At 41.5% G+C, this 14,770-nt stretch overlaps 1 protein-coding gene across 2 annotated transcripts in view; it reads right to left on the bottom strand.

Moving 5' to 3' along the window:
- Positions 1 to 6,890, bottom strand: part of LOC148346394 (sine oculis-binding protein homolog) — a 39,811-nt gene extending 32,921 nt beyond the window's left edge. For both annotated transcript variants that reach the window (XM_088325732.1, XM_088325733.1), the window contains exon 1: positions 6,624 to 6,890. In XM_088325732.1, coding sequence (XP_088181858.1) covers positions 6,624 to 6,716 — 93 coding nt within the window. In that variant the 5' untranslated portion in view covers positions 6,717 to 6,890. The remainder of the gene's footprint in view (positions 1 to 6,623) is intronic.
- Between the last annotated feature and the right edge of the window lie 7,880 nt (positions 6,891 to 14,770).

Below are 14,770 nucleotides of genomic sequence, written 5' to 3'. Positions count from 1 at the left end.
TGGTCTGCTATTGTTTTACGTCATGGCATTGTGCAAATCGTGATATGCCGTTGGCTGAATTACTTCCCACAATGACTCTCTTTCTCTCTTCATTCAGTTCAGAATCTTGTGCGCTTTGCGAGTCAGCGATACAATACTGCTTTCTTGTACTGTGTTTATTTGAAATGGGTCGCAATACTTGGAGTGATGCTAAAGGAAGAAGCAGAAACATGATAACCATGGAAACAAAAATTTGGATTATCAAGAAATTCAAAGAACACACACGAATCAGTACCCTTGCTTAATTACATAACACAGGTCAACAACCTTTATGAAACGGAGAGCTACTTTTCAATACTGTTTAGCTCTGAGAGCTACCATTTTGATATACATTTATGAAACAACAACTTATGTTAATAATATGTTGTCAACGGGTTATTACCAGGTTTTAAATCTTAGAGGACCGCGAGTTGGAGACCCTTGTTGTAACCCATCATGGTTGTTAAAACAATAAAAAGGAGATCAAAGCAAGGAAATCTTTTATAGGTATCACAATCCACGCATGTTTTAAAACCAGTTTCATTTTTAATCTGCTGTCACCACCTCCTCCCCTCCCTGCGCATCCGCCCGTTACTCCACTCTACCAGCTCAAGTCAAGTCACACCTAAGGTACCACAAATTGAATTACTGTATATATTTATTTACAATTTGATGTCATCATATAGACCTCAAGTGTCAAACAGGCGGCTCGCGGGTCATGACTTTATGCAACACAGTAAACACTAGGCAGTAAACTGGTCTTGAAAAAAGTTCGCCAGTGATGGGTCATTGTGATTTTCTGGCAAATTTCATTTCTTTCCTATTTTAACACTGCTTCTAATAATTACAACTAGGTCACAGGTGTCAAACAGGCGGCCCACGGGCCAGATCAGGCCCGCTAAGGGATTGAATCCGGCCCGCGAGACAACACTCAGAGAAGCGCAAGAGAAAAATAAGCTGCAGGTTGAAATATGTCAACAAAGACACTGTTTCTCTCTCGCTCTCTCTCTCTCTCTCACTTTTCCACCCCTTTTCTCCCACTCTCTGTCTCTTTCACTCTCTGTGTCTCTCTTTTTCTCTTCCTCTGTTGCTCTTTGTCTCTTTCGCTCTCTGTGTCTTTTTATCTTCATTTGCTCTAACTTCCTTTTTTCCTTTTCTCTCTTTTCTCTTTCTCTCTTCCTACCCTTCGCGCTTTCTTTTCTCTTTTCTCTCCTTCTGTCTTTCTATTTCTCTTTGGATTTCTTTCTTCGGCTCCCTTTCTTTTCCCCCTCTCTCGCAACTTTTTATCTTTTGTTTCTCACGCTCTCTCCCTCTCTCTCTTTTTCTTTCTTTGTCCCGCCCTCTCTCCTTTTCCCTCCCCCTTTCTCTTATTTCTTTATCTCTCTTTTTCTTTCTCTTTAATCTACTAGTCCAGAATGTTTGTTTTATCGTGTGGCCGCCGAGTTAAAATGAGTTCGACACCCCTGATATAGACATATATCACACAGCCATAGTGCTTCTTTAGATGTTGCTTTTCTTGATTGGTTTGATATGGGCTAGGTAGCTGTACTCAACATGAAAGACTTTGAGGACATTTACAGCTTTAAACTTTGGCATGTGTTTATTCTGGTGGGATCGCTTTCTCTGGAGTTCTTCCAGTCCCCCTAAGGCACTATTCAGTTAGTGTCCAGGTCCTATTTGACTTTTCACAGATACAAGGGGGCCTCGTAAACCTGTACCAGGACCCGAAAACTACAAATGGGGACCCTCAAGTCCAGCGTTTCGGACTCTGAGGTAAACGGCACCCGAGGGACAGAACTTGACCCTCGTGGGTTTGACACCTTACGGTATATTATTGGATTCCAATCTTGCTGTCGTGCCCGTTCTATGACCCGAGGGTAACAGGGTCAAGTTTTCAGGTTTGAACTCAGGGACCGTATCGGTTTCTGTTTTGGCGAAAAACTGGACCTCTTCAAGAGGAGACTTGTTTTCGTTATGGGACCCCGTAAGCGACTGTTTATATTAGAAACAAAAAAGTTATCTGCAACATTGCGGCGTCGCCTCAGAAAAAAAGGTTTAAAAAAAAAAAAAGAAAAACTCTCCTTTCATGTTTTGTTCAGTTAGAGTTAGTTTTCCATCTTATCCTGCATTGTCTTCCTTGTTTTTGTGTAGTTCTGGCTAGTTATTTATGACACTCTCGTTGTTGCCCAGTCCGCCTGTAGGAATGTTTCTTGTGCCGACCTACTTTCATGTTTTGTTGCGTTAGAGCTGGTTATTGTTTATGTGTGAGTATGTTCCCTGTGTTCAATTGTTTATATCCCAACATATCCTGCGTTGTTTTCTTACTTTTAGAGCCAGTTCTTGTAATGACACGATTTATTCACATGTAGGAGGGTCTATCGTTTTTTGTGTCTTCCAATTTTTGTTCAGTTAGAGCTGGTTGGTTTAGGATCATAATATAATAGTTCTATTTACATGTAAGTGTTCTCTGTGTTTTCAGCACTGGCTCATTTTTCAACATATATCACATTTCATTTCTTTTCTGTGTTGTTCAGTTAGTGTTCCTACATACTGTATTCTGCGTCTTTTTCATTTTCATGTTTTGTTCAATTAATTAGTTTGTGGTCCTACATAGCATTCGTCCTTTTCCCTTTCATGTTTCTTTCAGTTAGTTAGTTTGTGGTCCTACATATCTTGCGTCGTTTCCCTTTCATATTTTGTTAATTTAGTTTAGTAAGTGTTTTAACATTATGTAGCAGGGATGCATAGTTGAGCTTGAGTATTGAGGCTTTGACGTCTTTTGGTTCTGAAGATCTTAGTTAACTTCATTGTTCTGTTTCCATACACTATCCAAAACACATTCCTTTTCCATAAATTGTTCCATTGTTGTCTTTTCATGTTCTGTTCTGTTACAACTAGTGGGTATTCCAACATATATTGCACTGGCTCCTTTCATATTTTGTTCTGCTCGTACAAGTTGATATTCCCATCTATATTGTGCCCTTTTCTTTTCATGTTTTGTTCAGTGTGAGCGCATTTGTGGTCTTAGATAAGTCGCGTCTTCTCACTTCTATGTTTTGTTTATTTAGATCTAATTAGTGTTTCAACATGATGTAGCAAGGATGCATAATTCAGGCTCTGTCAGAGTAGTTTTGATGTCTTTCTGTTTTGAATAACTCAGTTAACTCAATTGTTCTGTTTCCGTGCACTCTTTGAAACACATTCCTTTTCTGTAAATCGTTCCTTTGTTTTCTTTTCATGTTTTGTTCTGTTACAACTAGTGGGTATTCCAGCATATATTACACTGGATCCTTTCTTGTTTTGTTCTGGTTGCACATGTTGGTGTGCCCTTCTCTTTTCATGTTTTGTTCAGTGTGAGCTAGTTTGTGGATTTAGATATGTCGCATTTTCTCACTTTTATGTTTTGTTCATTCCGATCTAGTTTTGAAGTCTTTGTGTTTTGAATAACCCAGTTAACTTCATTGTTCTGTTTCCGTGCACTCTCCGAAACACATTCTTTTTCCGTAAATCGTTCCTTTGTTGTCCTTTCATGTTTTGTTCTGTTAGAACTAGTGGGTATTTCAGCATATATTACACTGGCTCCTTTCTTATTTTGCTCTGCTTGTACATGTTGGTGTGCCCTTCTCTTTTCATGTTTTGTCCAGTGAAAGCTAGTTTGTGGTTTTAGATATGTCGCATTTTCTCACTTTTGTGTTTTGTTCATTCCGATCTAGTTTTGATGTCTTTGTGTTTTGAATAACCGAGTTAACTTCATTGTTCCGTTTCCGTACACTCTCTGAAACACATTCCTTTTACGTAAATCGGTCTATTGTTGTCCTTTCTTGTTTTGTTCTGTTAGAACTAGTGGGTATTCCAGCATATTACACTGACTCCTTTCATATGTTGTTTTGCTGGTACAAGTTGTTATCCTACTTATCGGGTCCTTCTCTTTCATGTTTTGTCCAGTGAAAGCTAGTTTGTGGTTTTAGATATGTCGCATCTTCTCACTTTCATGTTTTGTTCATTCCAATCTAGTTTTCATGTCTTTGTGTTTTGAATAACCCAGCTAATTTCATTGTTCCGTTTCCGTACACTCTCTGAAACACATTCCTTTTCCGTAAATCGTTCCTTTGTTGTCCTTTCATGTTTTGTTCTGTTAGAACTAGTGGGTATTCCAGCATATATTGCACTGACTCCTTTTTTATTTTGTTCTGCTTGTACATGTTGGTGTGCCCTTCTCTTTTCATGTTTTGTCCAGTGAAAGCTAGTTTGTGGTTTTGGATATGTCGCATCTTCTCACTTTTATGTTTTGTTCATTCCGATCTAGTTTTGATGTCTTTGTGTTTTGAATAACCCAATTAACTTCACTGTTCTGTTTCTGTACACTCTCTGATACCTGTAAATGAATCATTTTCTAAAATATTGGGTCTTAGGAGGAATTTCAGCCAACGACAAGACCTAAAACTTTTGAGCTGGGTACACCTGGAGCGGCTGAAAAGACCTAATACCTTGAGTTGGTCAGAGCTGGTGAAAGTGGCTAACTTTTTGGAGAAGCTACCAAAAAGAACAGTAAAAAAATCGGTTGAATTCCCGGGTGGGGGACCGTCGAACCCCTGAAGGTAAAACGACGCGGTGCTGTGTCATTACAGCCCAACTCCGACGTCCTTCCCACACTGTAGTTTGTGTTTCTTTCCGGGCGTCGAGACAAACATCTGCTTTGTGAGAGCGACACTCCGTATCCGAAAACGGCCTTCCAAAAAACGAGAGGCAACCGGGCCGAGCTTCGCATCCATCGGGGGATAACGTTTCACTTGTTTTGATTCAAACGAGTAGAACTCGTAACGCGACACCTCCCATGGATATCAAAACTCCGGTCTGAAACACTTATAAGAAGAAAAAAAAGCCTCCTGCCAGAATCGTACACTCCTCCGTGAATTTTTTTTTTCTTCTCGATTTTCCCAGAGCAGGCTCGGAGGAGCCTCGGATATCCCTTACTGACACTCTCCAATAACCGATGTCCGAACCCGAACAAAGCACACAATCTGTGGCAAGCTTTCCTTGTAATGCGTCTATAATACAGTAGGACCCCGGGATACGGCGACCCCACTATACGGCGCGGGAGGAAATGTCTTGGTTTGGCCGAAAAATGGCATGCTTATTTCTGCTGAAAACTAGCATCATCAGACACTAGCTTTGTTTCTATGTCAAAAGCTAGCATTGTTTTTAGTCTTTTCCAAAGCTTGCATTGGGTTTTTTTCAGCACCATAAATCAGAAATTTCTGATCAACATATAGAAAACAAGTTTATGCTGGAACCTAGAATTGTTTTCCCCAGCCACAAAATCTACCATTACATTGCTTTCTAAAAAAAGAACCCACACTTTCCCCTGGTTTCAACATTGAGTAAAAATGACTGATCTGCTGTTGGCTGAACTACCTCCCACAATGCCTTTCCCTTTTTTCTATTCAGTCCACAATCTTGTGTGCTTCGTGAAGACGTTTGAAGTCGCTTTTACTGTATTTTTTTGTATTGTATTCATTCGCTATGCCTCCCATACTGTGATGCTAAAGGGAGAAGTAAGAACATAATAACCATGGAAACGAAGCTTAAGATGATAAAGAAATGTGAAGAAGGTGCACTTATTGTTCCCCTCCCCATGGAATAAAGGACAACAGTGACGAATATCAGTATAACAAGGTACATCCTTGAGATGCCTGTCTGCAATTGTTCGGCATCATATGAAATACTTGTCTGCCACTGGCCAAACTACTTCCCACAATACTACTCTCTTTCTTAATTTACTTTAGATTCCTGTGTGCTCCGTAAAGAATTTGCTTGTTGGTCATACAGCACTGCATTATCAGACTCTATTCATTAGTTCTGGGTCCTAAGACCAGATGCTAAATGAAGCAGCAAAATATGCTAACCATGGAAATTAAGTTTGCAATTATCAAGAAATACACAGAAGGCATGCAAATACCCTCGCTAATTTGCCTGGACAAAAACAACTGCCGACTGAAAATCTTGCAAGTAGTATTATTAAAATGAGTTATCCTTTGAATCTGTCTTCCTCTCACCCCTTTTCATCCACCAGCTACTCCTCTAGACCGGTTCAAATCACATCACACCATAGTGAAATAAAATGCTTTTTTTTACACATTTTCACACTTCTTTTACACATAATTAGTCCGTACTGGATACTATTTTTTATGCAATTACAGTTTCTTTAAGGTTTTCATCCCCCTCCATACAGCAATTTCACTTTACGACTCCTTGTATGCCAGTTTTTACTCTTTTGGTAGGGAATCGGACCTTAGACTGTGATTCTGGATTCAAAGTGAACATGTGTGATGTCCAAGTCATGTTTGGCCTCCCCGGGGTCATATTCAAGTAATAATACGACCACCCCAATACCTCCCCGCCCCTTCTCAAATCCGGCAGGGAACAAGTGACGCACATCTGGATCTCTAGAACTGAGTTGTCACAGCGGGAAAACTGTTTTTTTGTTACTTTATTGCTCTGTTCTTTAAGTTCCTGTTTTGTGTACAATTTTAAGACGATATAAAAACTTTAAAGTGCCACAAGAGGAAGTCCTGCACGAATTGACGAAAAATCAAAGTTCTTACCTTCATCTCCTGGTTGATTTCCCTCTTGACTGGGTGCGCTGGTTTCCTGCTGCGTTTGCTTTCTGGAGGTCTCCCTTTCTCCATCTCGGGCATAGTCCCGCTCCAAGTCGGATCCGATCCGGATCGAAGCAGGAGTCAGCCCGAGCGATGGCTGTCACTGGCGGTGACAGCGGCTGTCATTGCCGGGGAGGGAGATCCTGATCCGGGGAGGAGAGGAGGGGGAGTCCTCGCGAGAAGAGTCCGCGGGACGTGCGTGCGCGCTCCGGGCTGGAGGCTCCACTGGTGAAAGCAGCGCTGCGCGCAGGGATTTGGTGGAGTCAAGGTGGTGGGAGTGAGGGCGAGTGGGACTTCCGGGGAGGAACTGAAAATAAAAGAGTGGTGGATTATTTGGAGTGCGCTTTACAACTTCGCTTTGTTCATGTGTTATCTTTTTAGAAGTTGTAATACTATTGTTATCAGTATTATTATTCCCCTTTTAAAAATATTGGTTGTCTTTTTTACTCTGTTGTTTCCTTTCTTTTTCCATTTTTTTATACTTTCCCCTTTTCTTTTTTCCTCTTTTTTCACACGTTTTCCTTCCCCCCTTCTTCCTATTTTTCCTTTGCCCTTTTATACTTTAGTCTCCTTTTCCTTTCCCCCCATTTAACAGTTATTATCTATTTTTTTCCTTGTTGTTACTTTGTTTCCCTTTGTTTTTTTTAGTTTATTTTTCTAATTTTCCCATTTTTTTCTCTTTCCCCCTCCTATTCCCATTGTTCTCATTTGATTTAGTTGTTTCCTTTTGACTCCCCCATTTTCCTTTTTTACTTCTCCCTCCTTTTTATTCTTATCTCTTTTTTACTTTCCCCTTTTTACCTTTTTTATCTTTCCCTCTTTTTTCTTCGCTTTTTCCTCTCAGCCATTTTTTATTCTTTTGTTTCCTTTTGTACTCCTCCCGTTCTTCCTTAATATAAAAGAAAAATCCCTATTTTGTCCTCTTTTTTTCCTTTGTCTTTTCTTGTTTTTTCTCCTTTTTGTCACGGTTGCCATGGCACCCAATTGGTCCCGCTCGTGTGGCGCCAGCTACGGCTCGTTGACGGATTGGCTTCCTGTCTATTGAAGCTCAGTGCTCTCACTCTTCCTTTGTCAGTCTGTCAACGAACCTCTGCACTGCAAGACGTGGGTTTTGACTCGGTCCAGTTTCCTGTTGGTATTTCCTGTCCGGTATGGTTCCCGTTTATTTTGTCCTTTTTAATATCGGTGTCCAGTTTCGTTCCTGTCTAGTTTGTCCTGTTCAATTTCGATATCCTGTTTTGGTATCAATCCTGTCGGTCCCGTTGTTTAATATTGGTTTCCAGTTTCGTTCCAATCTAGTTTGTCCTGTTTATTTTCGATATCCTGTTTTTATATCAATCCTGTCTGTCCTGTCCTGTCCGGTATCGATCCCATCTGTCCGATATCTGCTCGGGCAATTGGTATCGATCTCGTCTGCCTCTGGCTTCCTATCATTCCACGCCAGACTGCTGCCTAACGTGCATGGCTATCCATTTCCTGTAAAATAAAAGGCTTGTGTGTGAAACGTCATGCATTTGGGTCCTGATCCTGTTCTGGTTCTTGACACTTTGTTTTCCCCATTTTTCAGAAAAAAATGAAAAAAGTAAAAAAGAAAAATAGAGGGAACAAAGGCTGAAAGGGAAACAAGAAAGAAAACAGGCAAATGGGGGGGGGAAATAGAAAAAATGGAAAAGAAGGATAACAAAATTATAAAAAGGAATAAAAGGAAAAACAGTATCTGTCATGATTACTGATGTGGCGCCAAGTGCCTCGGACTCTGATTGGCTCCCTGTCCCTATTTAAACCCACTCCTTTCTATCACCTGTTGTCAGTCCGTCTGCGAACCTCAGTTTACACTAGGCAAGCCTTTTTTCGACCCTTACTCCAACCTATTTTTTGCTCCTGTCCGTCCCCCGGCTTCGACTCGTTTTTGATCTACTATCCCGTCCCTGCTCTCGACCTTTTTGTCCGCGATCACGTCTACTCTCCTTTCCTGGCTTAAGACTCGCTTCCGACCCCGACCCCGTTTTTGCTCTCCTGTCCCGGCTACTGACCAGTTTTCCGTTCCCGACACCGCCATCGCACGCCATGGAAGTCCCACTTCCGCGTTCAGAGCGACCTGTTTCCCGCGCCCAGCGATCACTGGCAACCCCCTCTCTCTCTTCTAATAAAACGTACCCAATTGGGTCCTGTTTCCGTTCTGGTCCTGACAGTTTGTTTATTCTTTTAAAATGACAACTTCTTGAAAATGTCCATTTGTTAATTTGTAGAATTACAACAGAAAAACAAATTAAATAATAATTTAAACGCCTCTTCCCACTTATTTTGTCATCAGGGTTGTGTAGGGTTACTTTAACTGGATTACTTTCAATTACTTTTGGATGACTCCAATACCAAATATGCTAATAAAAGACAAAATAAACTAAATATGAAAAAAAAGATGACTCACAACAGGTGGTAAGCTTTCTCTCCTGGCTTTGATCTCTTTGATCTCCGGCAAAACTAACATAAGATGCGACAGAAACAAAATGAAAATCAATCCAAACAGCTTGCCTACATCATTTTTGCCGTTCCATGTATTCGGTTACTCCCCAAGCCTGCACAACATTTAGTCATTTTATTCATATTTAGTTTCTTTCATCTTTTATTAGCATTTTTGGTATTGGAGTCATCCAAAAGTAATTGAAAGTAATCCAGTTAAAGTAACCCTACCCAACCCTGTTTGTCATAAATAGTGAAAATCACAAAACGATAATAACAGTGTATTTACAATAGACTGGCTTCCATGTCTTTCGCTCTGCTTTTATTTTGAAAGCCCAACATCCTGCTCCCTGCCCAATCTTGCTCCTTGAGGGTTTCGAATGTGATGTAACCCAACACCTCCGCCCCCCCACCCCCCTGCCCAACAAATCTCAGCAGATCTATTTCATAAGGAATGCAAAGACTGTGTTTTATCTGAGGACACAGTCCAAACACTGTCTCTCGTCCTAAAATAAGGAAGCGGGATGAAAAGGCCGCGGGAGGGGGCGAGCACAGGGGCAGGGGTGGGGCGGATTTTTTTTACCCCACTCGGCATCCTTTTGATCCAGTTCGAAACGCGTGAAATGTCTATAAGGTCAAGGAAAGATCAAAACCGAGTAAAGTTTCGGTTTTCTGTGTTTTACGTGGGTTAGATATACAAAAGACACGTCGACAGCCGGCTTTTTCCGTAAGGGGTGAAGACCAGACCGGGAACATATCGTGTTTCCCAGGGATGGGGACGATCCGGTTGCGTTCGGTAATATAAACATGAGAGTGGATCGTCTTGTGTTGCTTTGAAGGGGAATTATTTTTACCTGCTTATTTTAGAAATAGGGTTTGCAGAGGGGGGGGGGGGGTCCATTTCACTTATTCCGGTTACTGGACACTGTCTGTGTTTTTTTTAAATGGACATTAATTGTGAAGCACATTATGTCAGGATGTGGAACACCGTTTTACCCCGACCTGGGGGGGAGTGGCTGGAGAGCGCCCACATGCGCCTCATGTTTCTCCACACCTGCACTGTGTTATTGTTCTCGCCCCGAGGACAGCGGAGGTGTCGGCGGACCTGGTCTGAAAAGAAATCAGGTAGTTGTGATTTTCGAGTTTGAGTGAGTCTATATAACCCTTATTTGGAATGATTATCGTTGTTAAGTTGAGTGAATCAAGCATCTTTGACTTTTTTTTCCACTGTGTCCTTCTCTAGCCACTCATCTCAGCCACTTAGTTGAAGAATATGGCTTTCCGCTACCCCCTATTGTAATTGTTAGCTGCTCTTGCTCTGTCCTTCAGTGTCATTTGCTTTTCACAACTGGTCATACAAGTAAATGTCGCTTAGTTAATCGAGCAAGGGATCAATGACTTTTTTCCCACTGTCTCCTTCTCTAGCCACTCATCCAAGCCACTTAGTTGAAGAATATGGCTTTCCGCTACCCCCTATTGTAATTGTTAGCTGCTCTTGCTCTGTCCTTCAGTGTCATTTGCCTTTCACAACTGGTCATGCAGGTAGATGTTCCTTAGTTCATTGAGTAAGGGATCAATGACCTTTTTTCCCACTGTGTCCTTCTCTAGCCACTCATCTTAGCCTCTTGGTTACAGAATATGGCCTACCACCTGTTTGCTGCTCTTGCTTCATCCTTGAGTGTCATTTGCCTTTCACTACTGGTCATGCGAGTGAACATCTATAAGTCCTGTGAACCAGGCATCTTTGACTTTTTTCCCCACTGTGTCCTTCTCTAGCCACTCATCTTAGCCACTTGGTAACAGAATATGGCTTGCCGCCTACCTCTGTTGTAATTGTTAGCTGCTCTTGCTCTGTCGTTCAGTGTCATTTGCCTTTCACAACTGGTCATGCAAGTAAATGTTGCTTATTTCATTGAGTAAGGGATCAATGACCTTTTGTCCCACTATGTCCTTCTCTAGCCACTCATCTTAGCCTCTTGGTTACAGAATATGGCCTACCGCCTACCTCTAATGTGATTGTTAGCTGCTCTTGTTTCATCCTTGAGTGTCATTTGCCTTTCACTACTCGTCATGCAAGTGAACATCTATAAGTTCTGTGAATCAAGCATCTTTGACTTTTTTTCCCTGTGTCCTTCTCGAGCCACTCATCTAAGCCACTTAGTTGAAGAACATGACTTTCTGCTAACCTCTATCGTAATTGTTAGCTGCTCTTGCTCTGTCCTTCAGTGTCATTTGCCTTTCACAACTGTTCATGCAAGTAAATGTCGCTGAATTCATTGAGTTAGGCATCTATGACTTTTTTCCCACTGTGTCCTTCTCTAGCCACTCATCTCATCTTAGCCTCTTGGTTACAGGATATGGCTTGCCGCCTACCTCTAATGTAATTGTTAGCTGCTCTTGCTTTGTCCTTCGGTGTCACTTGCCTTTCACAATTTGTAATTCGAGTGAACTTTGCTAGGTTCTATGAATAAAGCATCTTTGACTTTTTTCCCACTGTGTCCTTCTCTAGCCACTTGGTTGCAGAATAGGGCTCACTGCTAACCAATACTGTAATTGTTAGCTGCTCCTCCTTCGTCCTTCCATGTCACTTGCTTTACACCGCCGGTCATGCAAGCAAACGTCTCCGTGATTCAGGCACCTGGCACAACTTTTCCAACAGTTTCTCTCTCTAGCCACTCATATAAGCCATTTGACTGCAGGTTATTGCTCGCCGCTAGTCGCTACTGTTTATTCAAATAAACATTTTATGAGTGGCCTTCATTCTGACAATTACACTAACAGGAAGACTGGAGCCGGGTCATGACACCTATGAAAAAGTTCTGCTCAACCTCAACTACTCAGAGACTGTATATTTTCAGTCCAGAGTTTGAAAGTCCCAGACAAGGCCTGGGGGTCTGTTCCGCCTGATGCCGAAGAACCAAAATGGACACCGCCTCCCCAAGAGTATGGACCCGTCCTTCCCATGTTCAAACCGACCCGATTCAAGTCGGGTTCAATAAAAATGTAAACATCAGATTCGGATTTCGAACACGTACTCAAAAAACAGCGACTTTCCCAGTCGGCTCTGGTTGGAGGAATCCAAGCAGGCGGCGTCCTCGTGTAAACAGAAACCCGAGCCGGCCTGCAGGGTTTTGGGTTTCGCCCTCCACGTCGTCCCGCTGATGACACCCGATCCGGCCCTGCTTTGGGAACAAGGAGGGGGGGGCTTATCTGATGCCTTACAAAAAGGGTCCCTCTTTCTCCATAACAGCGCACATCTGGTGCCTCTGCAGGGAATGACTAAGGAGGGGGAGGAACGACGCCGCCGAGCACTGTTTCCTCAACCGTCCAATTACACAAATGACAGAGGACGTGGGGCTGTCCAAGAGGGGGGTAAGGTTTCAGTCTTGGAACATCTGGATCCAGTTAGAGAATGTCCGTTGATATGTGATCGTGGTGAGTTTACGTTCTTAATTTGGAGGATCTGGAACATCTTGTGGAGTTTGTCCTCAGCTGGAACAGTAACAGACTATTGTGGGGAGGAGCAGTACCACCGGGTGGCCAATGGGGGGCAACGTGGACTTCGGCAAAGCCTCACTTTCATAAAAGCCTCCAGGGGGCACACTTACCACAAGATGACATGCTTACCGACTGAGAGTTTGCGACTGTAACAAAATAACAACTACGAATAAAAACACAGAACACGGATTTTCTTTGATTAAACTGTCTTTATCGTCATAATATAAAAGCATAATGAAATCTAAGTAAGTAAGAAGATTGAGGAAATAAGAAAGCAATTTAGAGAGCGGCTGGCTAGATGCTCCCTAGCATCGGGTAACCTCGGATTGAGCCAGGTCTCTACGATGATTAAAATACAACCATCCTCAATGTAGCGGTTCCCCATGAGTTGAAGGTCCATGTCATCCGTTTCATGGGTAACGGATCTGGCGCTGGTGAGATACAGGCTTTGCAAGGTTGGCTTAAGTTAAGTCAAGTCATGATTATGTGTAGTCCTTTATCAAAAAAAAGTCTCAAAGGGCTTTAAATACTTCATACTATTCTTACACCATTCCCTAAACTAAAACCTACATAAGGGCAGGGGAAAACTCAATTAGCCTAACCTACAACAGATCTGGAGTCTCGCTATTGCCTATTGCCTCTCCCAACGCCGCCTCAGTTGCTTCCAGGACCTGATAACAATCCACGAAGCACCCCCTGATGCTCACCATTTCTTTCTCTGTGACTTTCTTCAGAGTCCGATTTAATTGATGAATTTCTTTTCAATGTAACGAGCAGCTAAAGCTACGAGCTGCCGCCATACTTTCCAGTTTGTTTTGGTTGAACACATTGTGCACACGCCTGTTTGACTGACAGCATACACCTGCCTATCACAGTCGCACACAAGGTCACGCCCACCCAACACACAAACCCCTCCCTTACTCGCCCTTGTGATCGCATTTGCTGTGTGCTGTCTGCTCCAAAAACAATGGACAATGCATTGATATTAATGATAATTCAATTCAATTTAAAATTCGCAATCTCGTCTTGCCCATTCTCGGCTCTAATCCGGATCGTCTCGGTCACTTGTACTGGAATAATGAACGCAGCTGATGGGCAGTCTCCAGCCACTCCCCCCCGGTGTCCCGACATATTTGGTGTCTGACACATTTATTTATTTGTTTGCTGGTTTATGTTTTAGGATAATTCAATATTTGAAAATGAATTTAATAAAAAGAAAGCATGAATCAGTTTTCTAGCTAGCACATTTGATGTATTATTTTAAGTAAGTCTACAATATAAACAGGATTCAAAAATGTGTAAAAAATGTTATATTGATCAAGTATTTGTTTATATTTTTTAATGAGAAAAAAAGTAAAATACTGTGAAACTAAAGCAATAAATGAAAATAACGCAAAATACTATTGTAAATTTTGGCATCTTTCTAACTTGACTTTATAAAAAAAATGTTAAAATGTTGAGAAACACGGTTTTTTATGCTCGTTTTTTCTTTTTATTTCATTCATGTGTTTATTTTAATCCTTAAATATGTTTTTATTATTTTTTGTAATGTAAACCAGTTCTATAATTGTACTTTAATTGCTTACTTAAGAGCAAAATTCAACACAGAAGTTAAAATATTATTTGGTCAGGTGACGGTTCGTAACTTCGAAACCTGGTGTGGAGTACGTTTGTGTGCAGGTGTCAGTTTTGGCCGCTAGATGTCAGTGTTGCCGTTCTTTAAATAGCCCGCTTCCACTGATCCATCATGTTTAGGAGAATAATATTCAAAAGTAATTGTCAAATGTGGTATCGTGTTTTAAAATACAATATATGGTAGTAACTTCACAGCAAAGTTATTTTCATTTTATGAATTGGTCTCCCTTTCTTTTTTGGTTCAACTGTTTGCTTGTTATCATATTAGTCCCTCCATCCATCCTCCCACCTTTTATTTCTTTATTTCCCTAATAATCATCGTTACCATGGCGATGTGGTGTCCCTCAAATATGTAAAAAAAAACAAAGATAATAATTATCACAATGAAAAGTAAACAAGTCCTATCTTACTCCCCAATTGTCTCCGAGCCTATTGTGTGGAACGATGACGTCACCAAACCCCGCCCACTTTGCCAGTATTATAAAATGGTAGCCGGGAAG

The sequence above is a fragment of the Urocampus carinirostris genome, chromosome 20 (genome assembly GCF_059441175.1).
Source record: "Urocampus carinirostris isolate Australia breed hairy pipefish chromosome 20, RoL_Ucar_1.0, whole genome shotgun sequence".
Classification (NCBI taxonomy): Eukaryota; Metazoa; Chordata; class Actinopteri; order Syngnathiformes; family Syngnathidae; genus Urocampus; species Urocampus carinirostris.
This window is presented reverse-complemented; position numbering and strand designations above follow the sequence as displayed.